The 26,575-nt window shown below is 41.1% G+C and overlaps 1 protein-coding gene across 2 annotated transcripts in view; it reads right to left on the bottom strand.

The window, feature by feature from the left end:
• pdss2 (prenyl (decaprenyl) diphosphate synthase, subunit 2) overlaps window positions 1–26,575 on the bottom strand; it is a 221,227-nt gene that overhangs the window by 38,676 nt on the left and 155,976 nt on the right. For both annotated transcript variants that reach the window (XM_059983003.1, XM_059983004.1), the window contains one exon: window positions 1,073–1,147. In XM_059983003.1, the coding sequence (XP_059838986.1) occupies window positions 1,073–1,147 (75 nt within the window). The remainder of the gene's footprint in view (window positions 1–1,072; window positions 1,148–26,575) is intronic.

Here is a 26,575-nt window from a genome sequence, read left to right as displayed (position 1 = left end):
CGAATGGCCTATTCCTGCACCTATTTTCTATGTTTCCATGTTTCTATGTTATTGCCTTTTCTCACACCAGCCATCCTAAAAATGCATTTTTCTCCCACAAATTAATAAAGTCTGCACTGACCTAAAAATTTTAATGATCTTTCCTGCACTGACTCTTCTCACCATATTTTGCCCCAACAAGTATAATAGAGGTGATATTCCAAAAAGAATCTTCTTAAATGTTATCCTCCTAAATATAAATCCACCATTTACATTGCTATTACTCTGATCACACAGTATTGATATCTTATTGCTAGAGCTATTAAAAATGACGGGCAGCTCTAATTAAACCTGTACCATCAGCTCCAGTTTCCCCTCTTCAGAGATGGTGCCTGTTCTGCTGATTATTTTGAGCATTCCCTTATATTTCAGCAAGTTTTCTCTCCTTTGTCTTCACTCGTCCCTTTCTATTTGCACTGCCTCCAGATCTATCAACTGCAATCAACAAACCTTCAACACCTTCCCCAAACAGGCATCTCTTGCCATTTCACCCTATCTCAGACTCTTCTATTACTCCGAAATAAAAACAGAAGTGCTGGCCAGGCAACATCTATAGAAAGAGAAACAGAGTTAAAGTTTTAGGTTTCTTTATCAAAATATTATATAAAGATTGTGGACCTGAAATTTAATTCTCTGCTTCCACAGATGCTGCCTGACCTGTTGAATGCTTCCAGTATTTCTAGCTTAGTTTTCAGATTTCCAGCATTACATTCTGATTTTCATTCTTATTATTCTCTCCATTCCTCCACTATCTTTACAATTTAAGAATATGCTGGTTCTGATGAAGGGTCATTGACTGGAAAGTTAACTGTTTCTATCTCTACAGACGTTGCCTAATCTGCTGAGTATTTCCAACAGCTTATTTTATTTTAGATTTCCAGTATCGGTAGTCCTTTGCTTTTTAATTAATGCATGTTCTCTCTTTTACTCTTTGTTCACATGAAGTGTGAACATTTAGTCTGAATATCCTACCCATACACAGCATTCCTCAAATAATTCATGGCTTTGCAAAAGAAATACTAAAAAATATTACCTCATCAATTCCAGAATTTTCGTAATATACACCTTGAACTAAGTCTCCGATTGCACTTGATACAAGTTCCACAACCTGCAGAAAGAAATAAGGATACCATTCAGGATTAGAAAGACTGTCTCTTTCACCCACTGAAATTCTATATAGAGTCATTTATTTGTACATGACAGTAAAATCCACTGGACTGACACCACTTATACCAGCAATCATTTCCTACACTGTTTCCATTCAAAAAGAGTGGTAGTTAAGTTTCCTAAGCCACATTGTTTGAAAGATTAACAATTGCTATTTCAATGAAAACTTGATAATAGCACTTTATACAGACTGAAATTATTAGTTAAAATTGCTGTGATATGATCAATTTTATTCCTTCTTTAATTTCATCAGTGTACAACTGAAACTGGGATGTAGAAGCGTGCGTGCTAATTGAATTAATATCACTTATCTTAAGAAAATATTGTCAATTGAATAAACATGAAAAAATGACTTCAACTATCTTTGTTAATATAGATTTTAAGCAGTTTAATTTGGGTCATTTCAATCCTGAATCAATTAGAATTCTGAACTAATTGTGTTTACACATACATATTTCATCATTTGACTCACATAATGGATCTTCATCGGGAAAGCAATTTGATGTGAGCACTCATGTCACAGCATATGAAAAAGAAACTTTAGCTCATTTGTCCTCTCACATATAAAAAAGTTCATGTATTTCTGCAAATAATGACACACGTCCTCTACCAGAAACATCGCCCATCCAGTAATAAAATGTTGTATCATGCACTGCATGTGTTATAATTAAAAGCAGAAATATTAATTATGCAACAAATTCACATCAACCAACACCATTCTTAGCAATTCTGCACTGTTATATTATATTTAAAACAAAAACTCTCTTTCTCTCTTGAATCCAGAAGGTTTAAGTTTGGAGTCCAGAGTAAACATGGTTCTTAATCAGTCATGTTGCCCTTTGAGTAACCAGATCCTTGAGGAAATATTGTAGCAATATGAGCTGCTGCAGTAACCCAAGGACAATGCTCCTACAGTGTTACCAGATGTGTTGTGTTATTTAACATGGGAATAGAGAAAATGAAGGTTTTTTTGGAAAGTATCAGATAAGCTCCATTCCCAAATCCGAACAGATTGAGTATCGCCAACAGGTCTATGAAGAACTGTAACCAAACTCCTCGTAAAGGATTGTATTACAGTTCATACAAGCTACATCCCAAGATTCTTCTGATGGCTGAGACACATAATACAAATCAATCACTCACAAAAATGTTATGGTTTGTGAAACGGTCTGTGCCTAGAGACTGGCAGATCAACAGCCACTGGTAATACGAAGAGGAATTCATGAAGACACCAAGTCCTGTTCTAAATGTCAAACTGATAGCATGAACTCCTAACAATGCACTGAGCTGTGGATAACTAGCTATTTTCTGCCTTCACCGTAACTTTAGACACCATACAATGCAAGCTGAAACTTTGTCCTCTTTCAGCACTGATCCTGACCAGCATTACAGGAGCCAACTTTTTTTTTAAAAGCAAAGAACAAGGGAATGAAATTAAACAAAATCAAGATGACAGAAGTAAAATTCTAGATTTTATCACTTAGTTTGTAATTGCCAGAATTTGCCCAGTGACATAACAAATATAGGATATATGGCATAATTAAGAACTCACTTAACAATACTTTCCAAATACAGGGAGGAATAAAGCATACATTCATGCATACATACCTACCACTTCTACCAAGTGCTTAAAACCCCAATGATATTTTTGCCAGTGCAAGGCTCTGTTTAAAGCATTTTATTATTAATATTATTACAGGAAATATTACAAAATCTTGAACAAAACTTGACTGAAACCCGACAGAATATGACACATTGTGTTATATTTCAAAGTTTGCAGCCCAAAAGTTAGTACTGGCAATACTTCCCCAGCACTGAATGGAATAGTTTAGGATTACTAGCATTGACTTACTTTGAAAGAACGATTGCAGGTGTCAGCACTTACATGACTAATCCTGAGAGAGTTCCCTTTGCACTTAACAGAGCACACATTTTTCACTACTTCACATTATCAATGCATAAATGACAGTCTATGAATTAATGTCACAACAAAGGAAAGGATCAAAGAACTCAAAATTATTCAATAACAAAAATGGTTACATTAAGGTATTACTCATTTTCTATCTAATTGGCTTCAATTTCTGGTCCTAGAACACTGCCAATATCCTACCAACCATTAGATACCAGGTAAAAACAGAGTGAGTCGACACAACCTATGTTTCTAGGTCATTTTGATGTTATTGCAGTCAATAAAGGAAGGGAAAGCAACCAGACTAATTCGCAGTTCACAGAGACGGTCTAAAGACAGAATTTAATTCAGTGAGCCTGCATATTCAACAATGTACGTGGAGCTGGAAATATGACATTTGGTCTCCTCAGCCAAATTGTTGACAGAGATAATGAATTGCTGGAGCCATGAACCACGTGTTACCCCACCAGCCATTACTTGTCAATCCGAAGACTAAAAAAAATTCCTATGAATTGTTTTCTGTTTGGTCATCAATTCTCAACCCTTGTTAGTCACCTAGCCACGTCTTCCCTGCTCTCCCTCTCACATACAATTTCTTGTTGAGCAACTTCCTGTGTTGAACTTTGGCAAAAAGCTGTCTAACATACCACATCCATTTGTTCCACGTTTCATATTCTACTAGTTACACCCTCAAAGATGTCAAAATGAGTCAAACACATTGTGAATCCATGCAAATTCTTCTCAGTCACATTACTCTTTGTAAGGTCGCAAACATGAGGAAATCTGCAGCTGCTGGGAATTCAAGCAACACACAGAAAATGCTGGTGGAACGCAGCAGGCCAGGCAGCATCTATAGGAAGAAGTACCAGTTGATGTTTTGTCAGGATGAAGGATCTCGGCCCGAAACGCCGACTGTACTTCTTCAGCAGCCTAGCCTGCTGCGTTCCAGCAGCATTTTGTGTGTGTGACTCTTTATAAGCTGTTCTGTTATTACATATTTCATATTCGATTTCAGCAGTTCCCTTACCGATGATGTTAGGCTAACAGGTCAGTAGATACCCCTTTTCTCATTCTCTCTTTAAAATTGCTACCTTCCTAGCTACAGGACTAATTCTGGAATCTGCAAAATCCTGGAAATTGCATCCAGTATCTCTAACGTTACCTACTTCAAATCTCAGAGATGGAAATCATCCAGACTTGGGATTTATCTACTTTCCTAGCACCATTTTTTGAATAATTGTTAGTTCTTCAATTCCTCATTATCACTAGACCTTTGATTTTCTAATATATCCAACTGGCTTTGCAGATTTTCATCTGTGAAGACAAGCACAAAGTAATTAATTCCTGTCATTTCCTCCTTTTCCTTTTTCTGTCTCTAAGCAGGTGATATTTATCCTGACTTTTTTTTTCCTTTCGTGCAATAATAAAAGCTCTAATTTAGATTTTGCATCACCCCTCAGCTTGTTTTCCATCTCTCCTTTCCCTAGTGCAGTAATTCCCATATTCTTCCCAACAAGAACACACTTTTCATCTGAACAGGGAATGCTGGAAATGCACAACAAGCAAGAGAATAAAGTAGAGAGAGAGAAAAACAAATTTAAAATTTCAGGTTGACAATTTCTTCAGAACAGGGAAAACTTGAAGAGGAGAGGAAGAAATAGGGTGGAGACCGAAAGATGTCAAATAGCCCAGCTAGGTTTTGTCTAGAGGATGCTGAAGATTTGTTAATACCACTGATTTGTCTGGAGAATATATAAATAGTGAGAGAATCAAGGACAGAAGAAAATCCTACTGGAATTGTGATGCAAAATACAACACTTGATGGAAATCAGCAATAATACAGAATGCTGGAAAGACACAGCAAATCGGGCCACATCTGTGAAGAGAGAAAATTAAGTTACTTCAGACTGGCCAGAAAGTGACAAGCAAAGAAAAACTGCAGATGCTGGAAAGGTGAAACAGAAAATGTTGAAAACACACCACAAGTATCTCATCACAAACAAGAGGAAATCTGCAAATGCTAGGAACCCAAACAACGCACAGAAAATGCTGGAGGACCACAGCAGGCCAGGTGGCATCTATGGAAACGAGAACAGTCGACGTTTCTGTCGAGACCCTTCAGCAGGGCTCTTTTCCATAGATGCTGCCTGGCCTGCTGAGTTTCTCCAGCATTTTGTGTGTGTTGCAGCCTCTTGCGAGTGACAGAAATTACAGAGGGTGATCCATTGAATTTGGATCATTGCCACACAATTTCTGATATCCAGCACTTGCATTTTTTTTTACTCCTTACGTCTCATGTTCCACTTGCACCCCTGCCCCCTGCCCCCACCAGTCCAAGGCAAGACAGCATATTTCTCACCCATTCCTGGTCTGCTGTTCCCTTGATATCTGCTTTAATTTTCTAACACTGTCATTTTTGCATCCAGCTTGCACCACCCAACAGTAGTGCAGGTCTTTTGGTTGCCCCAGTGCTCTTCCCTGGAAACTGCCAAAGATTCAAATTTTCAGTCTCACCTTTCACTGCATCTCAAAACTTGTAAGGCCTTCCTATTAAATCCCTTTTCAATGCTTGTTTCCTATTTCCCTTTGGAAAGTTAGTTGGGATATTTTTAAGAGAACACTTTAACTGGTATTTGGGATTATGCTTAAAAGTTGTCCATTGCTCTCCATCTCCCTTCTTGTTTCTTTTCAGTTAAACTAGTACGGAGAGAGATTAAAACAGAGAATGCCTTCCACTCGGAAGGTAGAATAACCAGCATTGCTGTCAAGGGACTGAGAAACATCTAGCACACATGGACTTGTGAAACGGTGCCAGAATTTGCCCATAGTTTGGACCATTCATCACCCATCTCTCCCCTCCCCCCCCACCCCTTGCCACACATTATCACTTCTCAATAAAACATTCTTCAGCATAAACATTTAGAAGTTAGAGAATGGGGGGGGGGGAGATCTTTCTAAATACTGTGTAAACCAAAGAGATGAAAAAAACCAAGATAATTAACCTGAAAGGATTTATTTACAATTTAATCAGTCAGGAACAGTCAACATAAAATTGACAAAGATGGCATTTTAAGTGGTGTTAAACAATTTCTGCACAGATTAATTAAATTACAGGATATGAGCAATCATGGAAATTCTGAGGTATAGAATTAATTATAATAGACAAGCTCTTAAATCATTTTGATCTAATTTCAGCAAATGCCCTGGTCCATTTGCCTCTAAAGAGTCTTGCATATTTCTGGTGGAGAGCATTAAGACTGTTTGCATCACAGCCTGGAATGGAACCTCCAATACACTGGATCACAAGGGGCCACCGAGGGTTGTAGACCACCAGTTCTATCACTGATGCAATCCTCCCCGGCATCAAGATAATCCTCAAGAGTCAGTGCCTCAAAAAGGCAACATCCATCGTTAATGATCCTCACCATCTGGGACATGCCTTCTTCACATTTCTACCATCAAGGAAGAGGTACCAGAGCCTGATTAGGAACAGCTTTTTCCCCTTAGCCATCAGATTTCTAGGAGGTCCATTTGATAGTCCCCTTTTACACTATTTATTTTTGTACTTGTAGCAACTTTTTTTGTGTATTACACCACATTGCTGATGCAAACTAACAAATTTCATGACATACTGTATGTCAGTGATAATAAACCTAATTCTGATTTGTACACAGCCCCTCATAAAAAAGCTCAAAGATGATAAGGCATAGTCATAGAACACGATAGCCCGACAGAGAACATGATGAAGGGCAATGTGTCAAAAGCTTTCTTTATGACCATATTCACCTGTGGCTTCACTCTCAAGGATTTATGGATCTGTATTTCCAGGTCCTGCTGTTCAACCACACTCCTCAGCACCCTACTGCTCACCGTGTAAGACCTACACTGTACTGTCCTCCCAAACTGTCCTCACTGTACTGCACTTGTCTGCATTAAATTGTATCTGCTATTTTCAGCCCATTTTTCCAGCCACTTGGATCCCGCTGCAAGATTGACAGTCTCCCTCGCTGTCCACTACACCAGCTGTCCTGGTGCCATCCTCTAATTTGCTGATCCAGCTTAACAGACTGTTGACATAGATGACAAACAACAATGTACCCAAGCACCAATTACTGCAGCCCACCACAAGTCACAGGCCTCTAGTCAGAGTGGCAACCAACTATCGCCACTCTCTGGCTTCCCCTGTGAAGCCAATGCCCTCATCTTGAACACCAAGTGACTGAAGATTCCTGACCTACCTCCCATGTGGGACCTTTTCAAAGACCTTGCTAAAGTCCATGCAGACTGCATCCACTCCCTTCATCAACTTCCTGGTAACTGCTTTGAAAAATTCTATAAGATTAGTTAGACATGACCTACTATGCACAATACCATGCTGACTCTCCCTTATCAGACCCCGTCTATCCAAATACTTACATATCTGGTCCCTTAGAATACCTTCCCACTACTGATGTCAGGCTCACAGGCCTATAATTTCCTGGCTTATTCTTAGAGCCTCTCTAACATAATGGAACAACATTAGCTATCCTCCAGTCCTTCAGCACATCACTAAGGATGTTTTAAATTTTATCATTTCTGCACTAGCCAACCATACAGTCTGAGGGAACACCCTGTCAGGATCTGGGGATTTATCTACCCTAATTTACCTCAAGATAGCTAACATCTCCTCTTCTGTAATATATATTGTGTCTATGACCCTGCTGTTGCTTTGCCTCACATCTGTAGACTCGGTCCATTTCTTGAGTAAACACAGATGAAAGCAAAATCCATTTCTCTCCCATCTCTTTTGGCTCTTTGCAAAGATTATCATTTTAATCTTCCACGGGACCAAATTTGCTCTTTGCTATCCTTTTGCTCTCAATATATCTGTAGAAGCCATTATGATTCTCCTTCATCTTGTCTGCTCGAGCAACCTCATGCCTTCTTTTAGCTCTCCTGATTTCCTTCTTATGTGTTCTCTTGCATTTCTTATACTCAAGTACCTCATTTGTTCCTATCTCTCTACACCTGTTATACACCTTCTCCTTTATATTTGTTATCTGTGTCTTTTATTCTGACAGTAACATACAAACTCTGTGCTCACAAAATTTCACTTTTGAAGGCCTCCCACTTACCAAGTACACCCTTGCCAGAAAACTGTTCCAATCCACTCTTGCTAGATCCTTTCTGATGCCATCTTCATTCGCCTTTCTCCAATTTAGAATCTCAACCCAAGGACCAGACCTATCCTTTTCCATAATTACCTTGAAATTAATGGCATTATGATCACTATATGCAGTGTTCCCCTAACGTCTGGCATCTGCCCTCGTTCATTTCCTAATAAGAGATCTGATATCACACAATCTCTTGTTGGGACTTCTATGTGCTGATTAAGGAAACTTCTTGAAACATTTGACCAACTCTATCCTATCCAGCTCTTTTACAGTATAGGAGTCATAGTCAATATGAGTAAAGTTATAATTATCTATCACAAGCTTATGTTTCTTGCAACAGTCTGCAAACTTTTTACAAAGTTGCTTTTCTTAATCCCGTGGACTGTTTGGTGATCAAAATAATCCCAATATAATGTGGTCACACCTTGTGCTATAAGATTGTACTATAAGTACTATAATTCTGAACTATATTACTCAGTGAAAGGAATATCAATAGAAATGTTAAGGACTTTACACCAATTCAGTAATTACCATTTTGATCTGGATTGACAGTTTATCATTGAAGTAACAGTGACCATCTTGGCAAGTGATCTGCACAATTAATTTAGTTCGCTTCTACTCTGCTATTTCCACGTCTTCCATTTGCGTTAAGCAACTACCCAGACCTGCACCCTACCCCAAAATCCCACTCCGCACAAAAGCCTGCACTTTTGTCTTGTCTTGTATTTCTCTAGTACCTCTCAGGCACTGTCCCATCTCATCTAATCACAGAATGGCTGCAGAATAAAAGGCAGCCATGAACTCCATACTTCTCTTTTCTTCTTTACGAGCTGCCTCTTAGTCATCAGCATGAAACAGATGCTACAGCTCACCTTGCTGACCATTATACACCCACTCACACTAGTCCTACAAAAATTCCTTCTTATTCTGCCCCATTTTCTCATCACTCACCTCAGATTCTACCCCTTATCTACCATCACAGGCAACTTACAGTGGCCAATTAACCAGCAAACCTTTGGGATGAGGGAGGAAACTGGAGTATCACAAGGAAACCCCTGCACCCCCTCTCGTTGGGACTTCTATGTGCTGGTTAAGGAAACTTTTTGAAACAATTGACCAACTCTATCCTATCCAGCTCCTTTACTGTATGGGAGTCATAGTCAATATGAGTAAAGTTATAATTATCTTTTTGGAACATATGGTTGCAGAGAGAATGCATAAGCTCCACAGAGGCGGCATTGCAAGTCAGGATCAAACCCAGATCACTGGAGTTGGGGGCCAGCAGTTCTCCCAGCAACACCAAAGTGTCAAGACTAAATATTACACCACATAAAGAACCTCTCCATGCATGTTAAACCTACTGGTCAACAATGAAATGGTACTAACTAAAATCAAATATCGCAACACCTGTGAATGTAATCCTTTTGAGAGATTACTTTTATTTGTCAAATGTCCATCAAAATGCATTGCTGTGTGCAAATCATATCAACAATGAATGTGCTGCAGCCTGTAAGTGTTGCCCTGCTTCTGGTGACCGTATAACATGTCCACAACTCAATAACCCTAAGTGTACATCTTTAGAACGTGGGAGGAAACCAGAACACCCAGAGGAATCTCACGTTGTTATATAGGGAGAATGCGCAAACACCTTAAAGGCAGCAGCAGAATCAGTGACTTAAGGCACTGTAAAGCAATGTGCTAACCACTATGCCACCATGCCATCTTCAATGATTAGCAAGTTTGCTGATGACACAAAAATGGTGGAATAGTAGATAGTGAAGGAAGTAGTAAAAGGTTTGAGAGGCTGTAATGTACATAGATCAGCTGGAATGTTGTGCAAAGTGAACTTAATCCAGATAAGTGTGAGCTAATGTGTTCTGGGGCATCAAGACCATAACATATAGATAATATATTATAAAAGGCAGGCACTGCCAGGGTTTTGATGTACAGAGGGATCTTGAGAAACAAGCTCACAGCTCCCTGAAAATGGTGACATATCTGGATAGGATAGTGAAGAACACATTCAGCATGCTTGCTTTCATAGGTTGAGATTGAGCGCAACAATTGCTATGTCTTCATGCAGCTGTACAATGTATTGGTTATTGTACAGTTCTGATCGCTATACAGGAAGGATGCAGCAGCATTAAAATGAGTGCAGAAGAGATTCATCAGGGTGTTTCCTGGAATGGAGGGCTGTAGTTAGAAAGAGAGAATAGATAGGATGGGTTGTTTTCACTACAACGTTGGAAATGGAAGGATGACCTTGCACACGTTTATGAGGGACATTTATAAGCTCGATAGTCGAAATCATTTTCCTGAGGTGGGGAAATAAAGAAAAGAGGACCACACAGATTGAGATAAGAAGTAATAAATTTAGGAAGATCTGAGGGGCAGGTTTTTTTACACATCAAGATGGTGGCTTCATGGTATAGGCTTCCAGAGGAAATTGTCACAGCAGATACATTACAGCGCATGAAAGGTATCTGGACAGGAAAGGAGAGAGACATGGGCTTAATGTGAACAAATGGGACGAGTGGAGATAGGCAATGTGGTCTGTATGGACAATTTGGATCAAAATTCCTATTTCAGTGCTGCACAACCTTAAGACTCCATGAAAAGAAAATTTAAAGTGAGTGGGCAAGATGTGAAGATGCTTTGACTAGTGGAAGAATCATGAATGAGGGGTTACATTTGCAAGATTAGGGACTGATTACTTAAAACTGAGGTACATTGGAACAACTTGCAGAGGGTAGCCAATCTCTGGAACTCTGTTTCCCATATGGCTGTGGAAAATAAATCAATGGAGGCACTTAAGGAGGATTTAGATAGATTGATGGATAACTAAGAGGTATGGGAATTGGTACAGACGGGGAGATGAGACCTGGGGCAAATCTGCCTTGACTATTGTGAATGGCAGGACATATTTCAGACCAAATGTCCTATTCTGGCTCTTATATTCTGATGCTTTTGTCTTCCTTCGCACCACAGCTGAAAATATTGCCAGTTACTTGAGATCCCCAAAATTATCTGTGTCCTCTTTAACACCGCCCTTGATTTGAAAGAAGTGCAGCAGAGAATAATGAAAAATTGTACCACATGCACCATGTCAATGAATAAAGAAAATAATATTGTGACAGGCCTGCATCATACACTGGGGTTCTGTCTTCAGTTACCTGATGAGGTAATTGGAGCCTTTGGCCGGGGTAGATGTCATCACGTTGTGCCCAACCTTCATGGTGCTTCAACCCTTAACCACTATACTCTTCAGCTGGTGCATCAGCATTGGTGGCCAAGCCACTGCCCATCTGCTCCTGACTTGTAGATCAACTCCTCTTGCCTGTTCCATGTCCAGTAAGAGGCTCTTTCTCTTCCTCCCCCATCCTTGTGAGCTGCTTGTTCTTGCCCAACGCAGACAGCAACCTTCATGCTGACCTTGCTGGGAACCCTCTACAGCCAATCTCTAAGGGGACTAGCCACGTCTGCCATCCTTTGTCCCTGCACACCTGGGCTAAGGACTGGTACTTCAGGGCCTTTTTCTCATGAGCCTCCTTGCATCCTTCCTCCCATGGTACTGTCAGCTCCACCAGGATGATTTCCTTGTCTTCGGTAGACCACAGTACGATGTCTGGCCAAAGTGTGGTTTGCACAACCTCTGGGAACTGCAGCTTCCTCCCCAGATTAATGCTCATCTCCCACGATTTGGCAGTATGCAGCAGATTGGATTTAGGCCTCTTTGATAGGACTAGCATGGCTCCCTCTTTTGATGAAAATAACTGCCCTGTTTGCCCCTCTGTTAGTTGGTCCCTTTTTACACCTTCCCTGCTCCAGCGTGGCAGCAAGGGACAGCGGGGCCTTGTCGTGGCGCCACCTATACCTTGCTTGTGTTAAAGCTGTTTTACATCCTGACTGTATGTGTTCCAGTGAACCCCGCTGACCACAAAGTTTGCAGCTAGGGTCCTCTCTCAGCCCCCATGTGTGCAGCTGTGATGGTGTAGGCAGAGCATCATACACGAACCGCAGGAAGAAAGAAATGTAGAAGGGCTCCAGTCTCCAAAGCACTGCCCAAGTGATCCAGCGCTTGGAAAGATCCCATATCGTCCAGACGCCCTAGGACCCCAACTCCACCATCTTTGTTAACCGTCTTTCATCCTCGCGGTTCCATACCTCTGCCTGGATCATGCCACACCTATCCCTTGCACTTGCCCTCCCCCATCACTGGAAGTGTGCAGAGTCAAGGCCTCGCCATCCCTGCTGATGGTTCTTAATTGCAGGGAGCTCACTGCCTGGCCTATGACTCCTGCTTGGTTCATCAGCTTGTCATTGGAGCCCCTCAGTGGACTGCCAACTACCCCCATTGCTCTGATAGACTTCTCATGGAGTCTGCAGGGCCACTGACAATCTTCTGGAGAACTCAACAGGTCAAGCAGCATCTTTAGGGAGGAAAATAATTATCACCGTTTCAGTCCTGGCCCAGGTTTTCAAGCCAAAACTTCAGAGAGATCTCATTGTTGAATGAGTATTATGTTCAAAAAGACTGAAAGGCATTAATAATAGTGACCATGGACTGTTAGTGAGCCCGAGGCAGCTATCAAACTCATTCTACGAGTGCTGAGGCAGCTCCTGCACTGCACTCAAACACACTGAACTGCTGAAGACCGAACTCCCAGGTGAGAGACTGCACCAAGAGCCATGTAGAAAAAAAAAGTGCTATCCAGCACTATGGTGCCTGTAATTTAGATCCAAAGCTCCAGCTTTGTTAAGTGTCACATCAGATCACTTAACTCAGGGAAGGGTTTTGTTACTTACTGTTACAATTTTCCACTTTCCAGGAATTCATTCCTTTGTTATCTCTGATAAATACAGGACTGGATGAGCAAAGTCCCCCTTCAAAAACAACCAATGGCAAAAACGATCTTGGAATTCGCATTTAATTTCATCTTTTATGAGTGAAATGCACATTTTTACTTTGATTGCAATGTGAATTTTTATTCAGAGATATTTTCTCCACACCATTCAAAATTAATTATTTTTTTTACTGTTTAACAATACGATTAAGTTATGCATTTTGTAATAACCTTCATATTTAGAGTTGCAGTAGTTGCTGCTGGAGACCTGGTAAAGTTGAGAATTTTGTGTGAATTAATTAAGAGGTTTGCTGGCTGTATTATTGATAAAAGCTAGGAAATGACAGCTCTAATGTCTCTTATTACATTAAAGCCCTTCTGCTTGGACTAATGTTAAAGTATTGGAGAATATCTGCATGGTGTAAAAGCTGCTTCAGCTTCCAGACTGCGTTGCTGCTTGGGGTACACCAGCAGATGCATCTGTATGTTTCTAAAAGGATGACAGGAAGTCATTAACAGCATTTGGTGAAAATAATACAAGGTTAGTGTTCTTACTCTGACATATGAGCACCTCTATTATAATTCAATTTCCTGCCTCTGTAACAATAAAGCACAATTCAATTAAAAAATATAGCCAGTGTTGATACTTCGACATGGTAAAGCACTTACCATATATTTTGATGAAACAAAATATGGTAAAAGTGAAACTTTGCTGTATTACTGGTATAAGATTTTGTTAAAATAATATGTAGTTGACTAAATTAATTTTCTATGTTGTAGAATGCAATAGTTCCACCAGAGAAAAATGATAGAATCCATCCATTCTCACTTTCATCTTCAGGAGTTTGGAAACATGATGATTGTACTACATATTCCATATAATAAAACCCGAAAGTTCAGTGATAAAAGGAAGAAGTACTAGTCAGTACTTCATAGGGCAAAGGCAAAGGAAAAGGGCTATTTGTTGACTGGAGCTGATCTATAACAGGATTTTCAAATATGTATTAAATTTATACTCAGTTTAGACAATATTACTTTGGATTTGGGGACAAGCACCGTTATAGAATTGGTTCACTTTCAAAAAAGACAGAGGAAGTGTAGCACATTCTCACAGAAATCCGCCAGTGATGCTGCTTTGTTCACTCTAAAACTGCCTCTGTGAAACCACCAGGTACCTTATTTCTCAGCACATCAGAAAAGCATGATTGACATTTGAGTCTTAAATGATTCTCCTTTCATATCAGAAGCAAAAGATTAATTGTTCTCCTGAGGGTTGTGGCTAAAAATTTTCGGCAAGGAAAAGAGGAGATACTGAAGAACAGAGTGGGAAAATATGCCTTTATTTCTTGCACACCCACACTCCAACTTCAGGCTGACAATCCAGATTAGACTAGCGGTGTGTAACTACATAAAAGTTAAGTATTCAAAATCACTCTGCAAAGGAAAGTTACTGCTGTTAATTGTTAAATTCACCATCTGATCCGATCAAAATGTTATAACCATGAGTTAAACATCAGCATAATTAATCACGAATAGGGGATCCCAACCTTTTTATGCCAAGAACGAATACCATTAATCAGGTCTCCAGGTTACGAACTGCTGATCTAGAACATATAAACCTTACAATCAACTCCAACCCTCTCTCCCCCTCCCCTCACCGGACTCTACCGCTCGCACACATACCAAGGGCAACTAATGGGGGTAGCTCACATTGGCCAACTGACTTATCAATCTGTATGACTTTAAATGTTAGAAAGCCTACACCATTATAAAGAGAACAGGCCAACTAAAGACATACAACCCCCAAGGTCAGAACTGAACCCAATCCTCGAGATACAAGAAGCAGCAGTTCGACCAACTATGCCGCCCTGCATTATGTCCACAAAAAAAGGGTGAGTACAATTCAAAAATGATTCACTGGTTTTGTTTTTTCTACAACGCCCTGAACAGGATTTAGTTAAGTCTGCAAATTTAGTAAAAAAACTAGTTTCTACTTTTTTTAAAATTTCCTATTGAAAATGTTAAGAGAACTTCTCAATGCATCTATCAGAACCTGAATCTTTCCTCTTAAAATAAGACTAATTATTCCAAACATTCAAGATAATAGGCACCTTACAATCAGCTTCGCGGTTTGCCTGTGATAAATTGTCAACAAATTGTGTTCATCTTTGCCCTTTGGAGGCACTTGTACGTGATCAAGGATGACACTTCCACTCATGTTTCTTGGATTTTATGAGTAATATGGTCACTTTTCCACAGATGGGGCTGATGTGAAGGATGGATGGGTACCTTGTAAAGTGGATGGCCCCTTCTGCTTCTTATGTAGGGCTTCCAGATGTTCCCACTGCATGACCTCAGTTCTATTCTGAATGCTTTTTTCCTCTCCCACTTTGAGGGGTCATGGGCCATAGATTACCTAGAGCTGGTGGGATATTGGATTCCTTCAAGAAGGCTTTGAGCTCACTGTGGATTTTCTTTCTTTGTCCACCTGTCTTCCTATGGCAAATAGAACATCTGTTTTGGGAGTTTGGTTTCAGTCACGTGAATAATGTGGCTTTCACTACCAGGCTTTCAACATTGGGGATGCTTGCTCAGGAAAAAGACTGGCATTTGTTTTCTCAGCCTTCCGATGAATTCCGAAAACATTGCAGGCACTGCACAGATGCTATTTTCACAGTGCCCTGAGATACCTGCTGGAGGTGGTTCTAGTCTCAGAAGCACACAAAGGGGTGTGGATCATTGCTAGCTGACAGATCATCCTCAGATTCTGATCTTCAAATAACCTTTTCCTCAATTAGCCAAAAACTGTGCTGGTGGGTGAACCCAATTATTAACGTCTGCTTTTGCCATAAGGAATGAACTGAGCTGAGTGAAGTCAATGGTTTTCCAGGGTCACACTGTGAACCTTGATTACTGGAGGGCAGTGAAATGCAAACAAGGGCAGATCTGTAGAGGACAAATGCTTTTTTGAAAAGACTTCTTTCAGATGTTAAGCTCTTTTAATAGTACTTTTAAGAGTTGAAGAAGAGCTGCGGGGCATTGTATGGAGAAGCATTTCACTTTTAGAAAGTATTTTGTCAAACATGCTATAAATTCAGATGATTCATTAAAGAGAAATGAAATGTGGTCAAGCTATTCCAGAAACAAGAGCCTTAAAAAAATAATAACCAATGTAACCGATCAGAGAATTAACAAAACTACTGCATCAACTTATATAAACTCAATGTAATCACAAGCAACAAATCTTAAATCGTCAATATCAAAAGAATTCACTAATAGATTGTCAAAAAGCAGGTACTCATCTACATTATAAAGTAAAATTTGTCCCTCTCAAATGGGTTATTAAAGTACGTAATGGCTTCACCATATTATTTTGAGGCAACAACTATAATGCAATGAATCTGAATGGGAGCAATGCAAGAGCTACAGAAAATAGCACAAGTAATTACATGAGCTAGTGGTTGAAGGAGTTTGTATCTCCAAAGTACAATTGACCAAATAGCACCTGAGAACAATGCAATTTTTATATCTTTCTGAAGTATATAATGTAAACCCATAGAAGTAATCTTTCTCAGCTCTACTTGTGGAATATTTTGAAGCTGTTTTCTTTTAATTCTCCAAATCCCAAAATGTGATTACAACTTCATAATCACCATTATCCCTTGCAAAACTGAATGAAGTTGCTAAAAATTGTACACATTATCTCAAGAAATAATAGCTGAATTGGTGGCTGTAATTCAAGCTTTGGATTTTGTAGACACGAACTGCTCAGGTTTCACTTTTGCACTTTAGGACATTTGAACAGCATGATTGAGTTACGGTAATGTGAAACCTTTCTGTGATTCACAGCGTGCTGTCCTATCCAATAATGACATCAGCAAGGGCTGCAATATCCTTCTATGATTCAGGCAATTCCACCAGCATGACTTAGTTTGTGCCACACTGCACTTGCAGCTCACATTTATGACAGTAATTCAATTTGAGTTAAAAAAACCATATATAACTGTAAATATTAAAAAATTGGGCAATTTAGAAGTGTCAAGTCCATCTGAGAGTTCAAATGACCTTTAAATTCTGTTTATTCAAATTCCTTTATTGGTTACTGCCTTTCTACTCACTCGCAAATAGAATGGGGTTCAGAGGGATAATACGTCAACAATGATGGAATGGTAGAGGGGGCACGATGGGCTGAATGGCCCCGTGGGTTGCTCCAAATACTAGCTGAACCTGATGCGTTCACAGCAATCTGTCACCGTTCAGAACTGCAGGGAAATCTCATATCTCCGCACAGACACGCCGAGTATTTGAGTGATCTGAAATACCCTACGACCCCGGGTTCATCTCTGAAGACGTGTCCAAGTAGCACCAGAAGGTGTATTTTACAACAACAGTGGCTGAACCTGTAACTACACTCCATTGCGGGCTTCACATGAAGACCAGTGGTAGAACCTAATTTGACAGGGATTCATCAGCAGTACACAAGACAAATCACTTCACGTGACATGAGAAGCCTGAAGTCCCTCTCCACTGACGATACATGTTGAACTTAAGAACAAGTGATGTAAAAGTCACAGAGTCATAGACTTTACGGGTATAAGTAATACCATCCCTTGTATCCAATCTATTATTCAATCAGATTAGAGCAAACATTCAGTGCACTTTTGACTCTCACAACATACAAAAATCTTTTGACATTTATGTTATAAACATGAAGGGCTGCCTAATAGTAAGGGTGCCATACAACTGGGCGACATTGACACCTAACCCACATCATTGGCGTGATGGACAAAATGCTCTCACCAGCTCAGCGGACCACTCATTGAAGTGTTGAGATTGAAATAGAAGGACCTGGAACATTATTGACCATTTGACAAAACTTCAGTCTGAAAATGTTTGCACTTTGGTTGTTAAATGGTATGCAGTTATTGTGGTGAAAATGCAGAATGACAAGGTACATGTGGAGTAAATCCCAAAACAATTTATCTCCAATAGTAAAATGTTGGTTAAAATCAACGAGCAAAGACTCACACCATGTGCCACATCTCTTACTTTACAGTAATTGTTTGTCTTAATGAAACCTAACACTGATAGGAATAGTTTGCCGCAAGGAAGAGGGAATAAAATTTCTAGCAAAGGCCTTAATATATGGTCTCACAATTATTATTGGAGTTTCTCAATATCCCAACCTTGACGTCCTTTGCTGCAAGCTGCTTCTTGACATACTGTACACGACAACTGTCACCTTGCTCAATACCTCCAATATTTCTGTGTTGCCCAGACATCCAAAGCTCAAAGTTCAAAGTACATTTCATTAACAAACTATGTATTAAATTAAAAAAAAACAAATTTAAAAAAATCATGTCTATAAGAAAATAACCTATAAAAAAGACCAAACACCCAATATAGAATGGAAATAAATCATTCAAACAATAACTGCAAGTAGATAGTGTTTCTGAACTGAAGTCCACAAGAAGGGCTCATAGTTCAGTCTGTAAACATTGTGGAGCAGCAATCTTAATCTCACCTCGGGCCCCGACACCCTGTCCCTTCCAACATCTTGACCTTTTCAATATGGTCTGGTTCCGTCCAAACATTGGGTTCTGCCACTCCAAGCAGCGGTCTGAACCAGCCTGTACCTCACTTTGGACCTCGACACCCTGACTTTTTCAATCTGGCCTGGCGCTTAACTCTCTGTCCGAACAACAGGTTCTGCCGCTTGGATACGCCAGACTTCGTCGCTTCGATTCAGCTTATAAACCTCCATCCACACATCATGCTCAGTTGCATCTCACACATAGACCCCGCAGCGTCGATTCAGTCTGTGCCCGATTTTACTCGCTCTTCCATGTTCTCAGCCACGGGCCTGCTGCCTTGGATATGCCACATCGAATTGCCTCCAAGTCCAAAGGGAAGTTACAGACTATCACTTGCAATGATCGTTGGTCAGAAAAAGTGAAGGTAGCAAAGTATTTAGTTGCTATCCTTGTCTCGTTAGCCACCAGCCAAAAGTCACAGAGGTTCACCACCGCCATCTTAACCAGAATCACTTTCTCCAAGATAAGCCCTAATTTCTAGAAGTCAACCCTTCAGACAGTTGGAGTATCATTAACACTCACCATGTACTTGATTTCTTCTATCCCCTTCCGACCCTATTTTCACAAGGTCATCCAGTCTATCCAATCTCTACACCGGATTCAGCTCTACTCTGATTTCATTCATAAGGTTCCTCTTACAGATCATTAATCAAGATCTTAGTTGATCTTTTACCTCAGTGTTATTTTCCTCTACCAGTTGCACATGGCGTTAATCCCTCAACATACAGGAATTTACTGATCCCTATTTTGAATAAACTCAATGACTGAGCTTCCATTGGTTCCAGGATAGAAAGAATTCCTAAGATCTATCACCGCAGTGGAAAAAAATATTGGATCTGTCCCACACAAGCTCGTTGAAACAGCACTGACAAGACACCATGTTCCAGAGATGATCCGAAACCTCATTCTGAACTATTACAGCAACTTCAGGTTGAGAGTCTCCTCAGGGTGTAATCTCCTCATCCACCTGGCATCAATCTCAGTGTCACTCTTCTCATTGGCCATGAACATGACTGTCAAGTCAGCGGAGGTGGAATGTAGAGGCCTCATACCTAGATCTGGCACTTGGCAGCCCCCCATAAGAGCATTCATGGACGACCTGACGGTGATGGCAACATTCGTCCCTGGGTGCAGATGGCTCCTTCAATGGCTGGAACGGCTCATCTCATGGGCAAGGATGAGCTTTAAACCAGCCAATCCTAAGGTCTATGACGGACACAATCAGCAAGTGATTTAAGACAGCACAAATCAGCACGCTCCCAAACAGTCCATCACCTTTATTAGAGCTGGGGAGAAGGCTCAGCATCGGCTGAGCTCTTCGGGAGGGCTTCTTGCCACTGCACGAGACTGGTAGCTCCAAGTCGACCTAGGGAGGCAGCTCAAGTTCCCAGAGATCATCGCTGCTACTCAGCTCTGCCGGACATGGTGTTAATATCAGAGTCTACAAAGCAAGTAGTCCTGCTGGAACTTACTCTTCCCCGGGAAGACCGGATTGAAGAGGCCAACGAGCACAAGAGGGCTCAGTACACAGATCTTGTTGCAGAATGCTGGAGCAATGGCCGGAGAGCTCGCTGTGAGCCAGTCGAGGCTGGGTACCGGAGCTTTGCTGGCTATTCATTACAGCCAACTCTTAAACTCCTTGGAGTAAAAGGACTGCAGTGCAGAAGAGCCAGCAAGACATTCCGAAGGCTGATGAAAAGGCCTCGCGGTGGCTGTGGACCCGGAGGGGGGATCCGTGGATTGGTGCGCCACTTGGACGCAAGTCGGGAGCTGATCACCCCTGGCTGGGTCGCCCAGGAAAGAGTGTCTGATGATTAAAGACCCGAAACATCCTACGACCCCGGGTTCATCACTGAAGACGTGTCCAGGTAGCACCAGTAGGTGTATTCGACAACTAAAAATTATTTAAGATTTCGGGCATCTGCAGTAATTTAATTTTCTAATATTTCCTCACCCTAGACAAGAATGTTCCACTACCTACTCAGACATTGGCTCTAGACTCACTTAACTAATTTCATTGAAATAAACCTTTCAAATGAAAAACAGATTCATACAAAAAAAATGTAAAATATGGGTAATATTTTACTCAAACATAGGGTGTCACTGTAGTGTATTAGGTAGCATCACACACAAAATGTTGGAGGAACTCAGCAAGCTAGGCGGCAGCTAGGAAAAGAGTACAGCTGACGTCTTGGGCCGAAAGCGTTCGGCAGGACTGGAGAAAAATGCCAAGGAGAAGATTTAAAAGGTGGGGGGAGCGGACAGAGAAACATCAGGTGAAAGTGATAGGAGGCCATGGAAGAAAGAAAAAAGGGGAGTGGGGAAGCACCAAAGGGAGTTTGAGAAATCGATGTTCATGCCATCAGGTTGGAGGCTACCCAGACGGAATATAAGGTATTGTTACTCCAACCTAATTGTGGCCTCATCACGACAGTGGAGGAGGCCATGGATGGTCAGGAATGGGAATTAGCCATAATCCTTTTACAATGCCAGTGATCACGATTTGATTCCTGCCAAGGAGTTTGTACATTCTCTCCATGACCATGTGCGTTTCCTCCAGGTGCTCTGGTTTTCTCCCACATTGCAAAGATGTATGGTTATGCTCAGTGAACTGGGGACATGCTCGACTGGCACAGGAAGCATGGCTACACCTGCAGGCTGTTCCAGCACAATCCTCTGACTGTGTCAGCGGTTGATGTAAAATGACGCATTTCACTGTATGCTTTGATGTACATGTGACAAATAAAGTTAATCTCTCTCTCTTTACAACTAATAATACAAACATACAATGAAGCAACAGCTGTACAACATTTCTCCAAACCTAACATCCAAATAGCTGAACTAATTTCATCTTGCCCTGAAAATTACTGGACAAGGTGAAGTTAACAAATAAAATTGAAAAAGATGTGAAGGATTCTTGTCCATTACCCAGATATTTAGGGCAGCACAATGGGATCTAGTTCATGCAAATGTCTCTGCACAAATGCTCTGAATTTTCCAGCATATCTGGAGTCGTTATACAGAATTAGCTGACAGCAAGTTGTAATTTCTTTAACTAGTGCCACCATGATGTCATTCTACCTTATGAGAATGAATCTTAAAGTGATAGATTATTGAAAACTAGGAATATTAAAAAAAGATCAAATGTTCATAGCAAACTTCATAAACCAAACAGGGACAGGCATGGGAAAGTTGTAGGACAGTTGGCTTTGATTCTGAGTTTCAAGACAAGCCTTTAACTTTCACTACAAATCTTGAATAATATTTCAAAACATGCAGCTGTTCTTTCTCTAAAGCTAAAAATAGAAATACAAAAGGCCATAAAATTTGACACATTAATGCCTCTTTGCAACAGATGCCACCTGACCATCTGATTGATTCCAGTAATTTAATGGTTTTATTTCAGATTTTCTGCTCTGGAACCAATTTGATTCACTTCCAGCCAAATAGCTGGTACAAATGCTAGATATGGAAACCAAGTTACGTCATTGACTGTTTGAAAGAAATGAGTATAATGAATATATCACTTTTACTAAAAAAGAATTGTACAATTCTGTAATGCATATAATCATAAGTAATAGTCTGTAACTTTCCTTTGGACTTGCAGGTAATTTGATGTGGCAGAACTGAAGCAAAGCGAGGCAGATTGTCATTGACAGTGAAGAAGACTCGAGCTTCAATCGATTTAAGCATGGTGCCAAAAGCTGAAATGAGGCAACAAGGCCCAGGCACCATAGTGTACCGATTCGACTGAACTTGATGCTTGGATGGAGATTTTAAGCACAGGGCCGAATCGAGGCAGCACATTGAGGCGATGGAACCTGATGTTGGGAAGTCGCTTTAGGTGCTGGACCAGATTGAAAAGGTCAGGGAGTCAGGGCCTGTGATTGGGGGGGGGGGGGGGGGGTGCAGGCCAGTTCAGCTTGCTGCTACACAACTTGGCTGTGAGCCGAACCATGGGATTCTCTTTGTACGCTTCAGTTCAGACTGCCATTTGCTTGCGGTTACAGTTTGCTTGATGTGATTTTTCTCTCTGCACTTTGGCTGTCAGATGGTCTTTTTCTAAATGGGTTCTTCTGGACTTCGTTGTTTTGTGGCTGCCTGTTAGCTGACGAATCTTAAGGTTGTATAATGTATACATACTTTAATAATAAATGTACTTTGAACTTCAATGCGGGTTTATTAAAGATTCAGACCACACTCATCCACCTAAACTGCTCTAGTGGTAAAACATTCTGATCAGAAAAAAAACATCTGTCAGTTTGGGTGCTACGTTGGCATCATGGCTAGCATGGCATAATTACAGCTCAGGGTGTTCCAGAGTTCAGAGATCAAATCCAAAGCCATCTGTAAGGAGTTTGTATGTTCTCCCCATGACCGCGTGGGTTTCCTCTGGGTGTTCTGGCTTCCTGACACTGTCCAAAGATGTGCTGGCTAGTAGGTGGATTGGTCATTGTAAATGGTCCTGTGATTACGCCTGTGTTAAGTAGGAGGCTCGCTGGGCAGTGCAGCTCATTTGGGCTGGAAGGGCCTAATCTGAACTGTATCTCTAAATAAAATAAAGCCTTTATTGTAGTTCCCACCTAACACAAAATGTCACTGTTGTTTTAGTTTTCCTTTTACAGACTGGAAGCTGAGGATTCAGTCTGTGGGGTGAGACACTGCCTCCTACTGGTTAAAGTATATACTTCCATTTTATTAAGTTATTGATGGAAGAAGTTAAATAATGAAAGAAAAATGATGCTCTCCCAAAGTAAGGTGGAAAATCGAATTTGAGAGTAGTCACTGAGAAATGGCTAGAATCTAGATAATAAGCCAAGCCAAAGTACAGTCAGCGAAGTCTGGAAAATTTCACTGTGATCTTGTTTGGAGGGTATTTTTAACAAGCATGCTAACATGTATGGATATCTTTAATATGATTGATGACTGTAAGAGGACACAGGGATGGGGAAGGTGGAGCATTGATCCCCTCCCTTGTCTACATACCACTGATTACACAGGGTCATGAATACAGCACAGAACGGGGCTTTTGGCCCAGGATGTTGGGCCAACCTTTTAACCTGCTCTAATCCTTCATATCTACATAGCTCTCCATTTTTTTTATCACCCATGTGCCTATCAAAGAGCTTCTTAAATGCCCCTAATGTATCTGCTTCAACCAGGACATTCCATCACTGTCTAAGTGTAAAAAAAAACTTACTTCTGATATTCCTCCAATCATCTTAAAATACGCCACCTCTTATTAGCTGTTTCCACCCTAAGACAACGCCTCTTATACACTTCTATCAAGTCCCCTCTCATCTTGCATTGCTCCAGAGAGAAAATCCCTAGCTTACTCAATGTATCTTCTTAAGATCCAGGCAGACAACATCTTGAAGGTTTAGAAAAGATAGAGGAGAGGGGGTGGAATTGCACTACTAATCAGGGACAATATCACAGCTGCACTCAGAGAAGACATAATGGAAGGGTCAGATACTAAGTCCATTTGGGCAAAACTCAGGAACAGGAATAGTGGAATCACCCTGATGATATTGTACTACAGATATCCTAATAGCCACCGGGTCACTGAAGAACAGATATGTAATACAATTAAGGAAATGCGTAAAAATATTAGAGTTGCTGTCATGGGGGATCTCAACTTCCCTAATACAAACTGGGATCTTCTTAGTGCAAAGGGTTTAGATGGGTCTGAATTTGTTAAGTGAATCTAGGAAGGCTTCTTAAATCAGTATGTGGATGGTCCAACAGTAGGAAGGGCCATACTGGGCCTGCTGTTGGGTAATGAGTCTGGCCAGATGGATGAGCTTTCAGTGAGTGAGCAGTTAGAGTACAGTGACCACATCTCCTTACCTTTCAGGATAACTATAGATAAGGATAGGGATAGTCCTTGTGGGAGAGTTTTAAATTAGAATAGGGCAAATTACCAGGCCATTAGGCAAGAACTAAGAAGTGTTAAATGGGAACACCTTTTCTTTGGCACGTCCACATCAGACATGTGAATGATGCTTAAATGTTGCACAGAGCATAGGAAAGGTATGAAGAACAGGGATGGAAAAATAAGAGAACACTGGATGTCTGGAGAGGTGGCGAATTTAGTCGAGAAAAATAAGGAAAAGTATGTAAAGCTTCAAATAAACATGAGGAGTACAAAGAAGTAGAGCAAGGAATTAGAAAAGCCAGGAGGAGCCATGAAAAGGTAGGACTAAAGTGAATTCCAACACATTCTATACATACATCAAGAGTAAAACGATAACTAGGGAGAGGGTGGGACCACTCAAGGGTAAAGGGGGGAACATTTCCTTCGATGCAGAGAATGTGAGTGAGGTACTGAATGAAAACTTTGCTCCAGTATTTACCAATGAAAAGGATGTGGAGGATCGGGAGATCAACGCTGAGTGTATAAATACTCTAGAGTGTTCAGAGGTCAAGGAGGAGGAAGTGTTAGGCCTCTTAATGAGTATCAAAGTGGATGTCCCCAGGGCCTGATGGGATTTACCCCAGGTTATTGAAGGGTGGAAAAGATGAGATTTCTGGGGCCTTGACCAGTATGTCTGTGTCCTGTCTAGGCATAGATGAGGTCCCAGAGGACTGGCAAGTGGCTAATGTTCTACCTCTATTTAGGAAGTGAACAAGGGAAAATCCTGGGAACATATACCCTTGAGTCTCACGTCAGTTGTAGGGAAATTGCTGGAGAAAATTCTTAGGGATAGGATATATGAGCATTTGGAAACACATGGCCTAATTAGGGAGAGCCAATATGGCTTTCTGCAGGGCAGGGCGTGATTGAGTTTTTTGACAAGGTGAAGAGAGAGACTGATAAGGATAGGGCAGTGAATTTTAGTAAGGTGGTTGACAGTCCCTCATGGGAGGCTCACTGAGAATTCAGAACTGGCTTGTGCATGGAAGACAGAAGGCGGTGGTCAAAGGGACCTATTCCAGCTGGAGGTCTGTGATTAGTGGAGCTCCACAGGGATCTGTGCTGGGACCGCTGCTATTTGTGATCTATATAAATGACCTGGATGAAAATGTAGATGGGTGGGTTAGTAAATTTGAGGATGATATCAAGAATGGTGGAGCTGTCGATAGCGTAGAAGACTGGCAAAGAATACAGCACAGTATAGCCCAGTTACAGATATGGGCTGAGAAATGACAGATGGACTTTAATCCAGGCCAATGTGAGGTATTGCACTTTAATAGGGCAAATGCAAGGAGCCAATACGCTGTTAAGAACAAGATCCTCAACAGTGTTGCTGAGCAGAGAGATCCTGGGATCTATGTTCATTGCTCCTTGAAAATGGCTACTTTTCTTAAGGATAGTCACTCCTTTTAGGGGAGATAGTCACCCCTAAAAGTCAGGAGGCAGGTAGCTGGGTGACTGTCAGGAGAGGGAAGGGGAATAGACAGGAAGAGCATTCCCATCAACAATAAATATACCACTTTGGATTCTGTTGGTGGGGACAATCTACCAGGGACAAGTTGTAGTGGTCGTGTCTCTGGCACCGAGACTGGACCCTCAGCTCAGAAAGGAAGGAGGAAAAAGAGGAGAGCAGTAGTGATAGGGGATTCAATAGTTAGGGGGACAGATAAGAGGTTCTGTGGGACAGATTGAGAATCTCAGATGGTTTGTTGCCTCCCTGGTGCCAGGGTCCGCAATACCATGGATCGAGTTCTCAGTATTCTCAAAAGGGAGGTTGAGCAGCCAGATGTTGTGGTCCATGTAGGGACCAATGACGTGAAAAGGAAGAAGGAGGAGGTCCTGCAAAGAGAGCTTAGGGAGTTAGGCGCAAAGTTGAAGGACAGGACCTCCAGGGTTGCAGTCTCAGGATTGCTCCCCATGCGACGTGCTAGTGAGGCTAGAAAGAGGAAGAA

This window comes from Hypanus sabinus, chromosome 10 (genome assembly GCF_030144855.1).
Source record: "Hypanus sabinus isolate sHypSab1 chromosome 10, sHypSab1.hap1, whole genome shotgun sequence".
Taxonomy (NCBI): Eukaryota; Metazoa; Chordata; class Chondrichthyes; order Myliobatiformes; family Dasyatidae; genus Hypanus; species Hypanus sabinus.
This window is presented reverse-complemented; position numbering and strand designations above follow the sequence as displayed.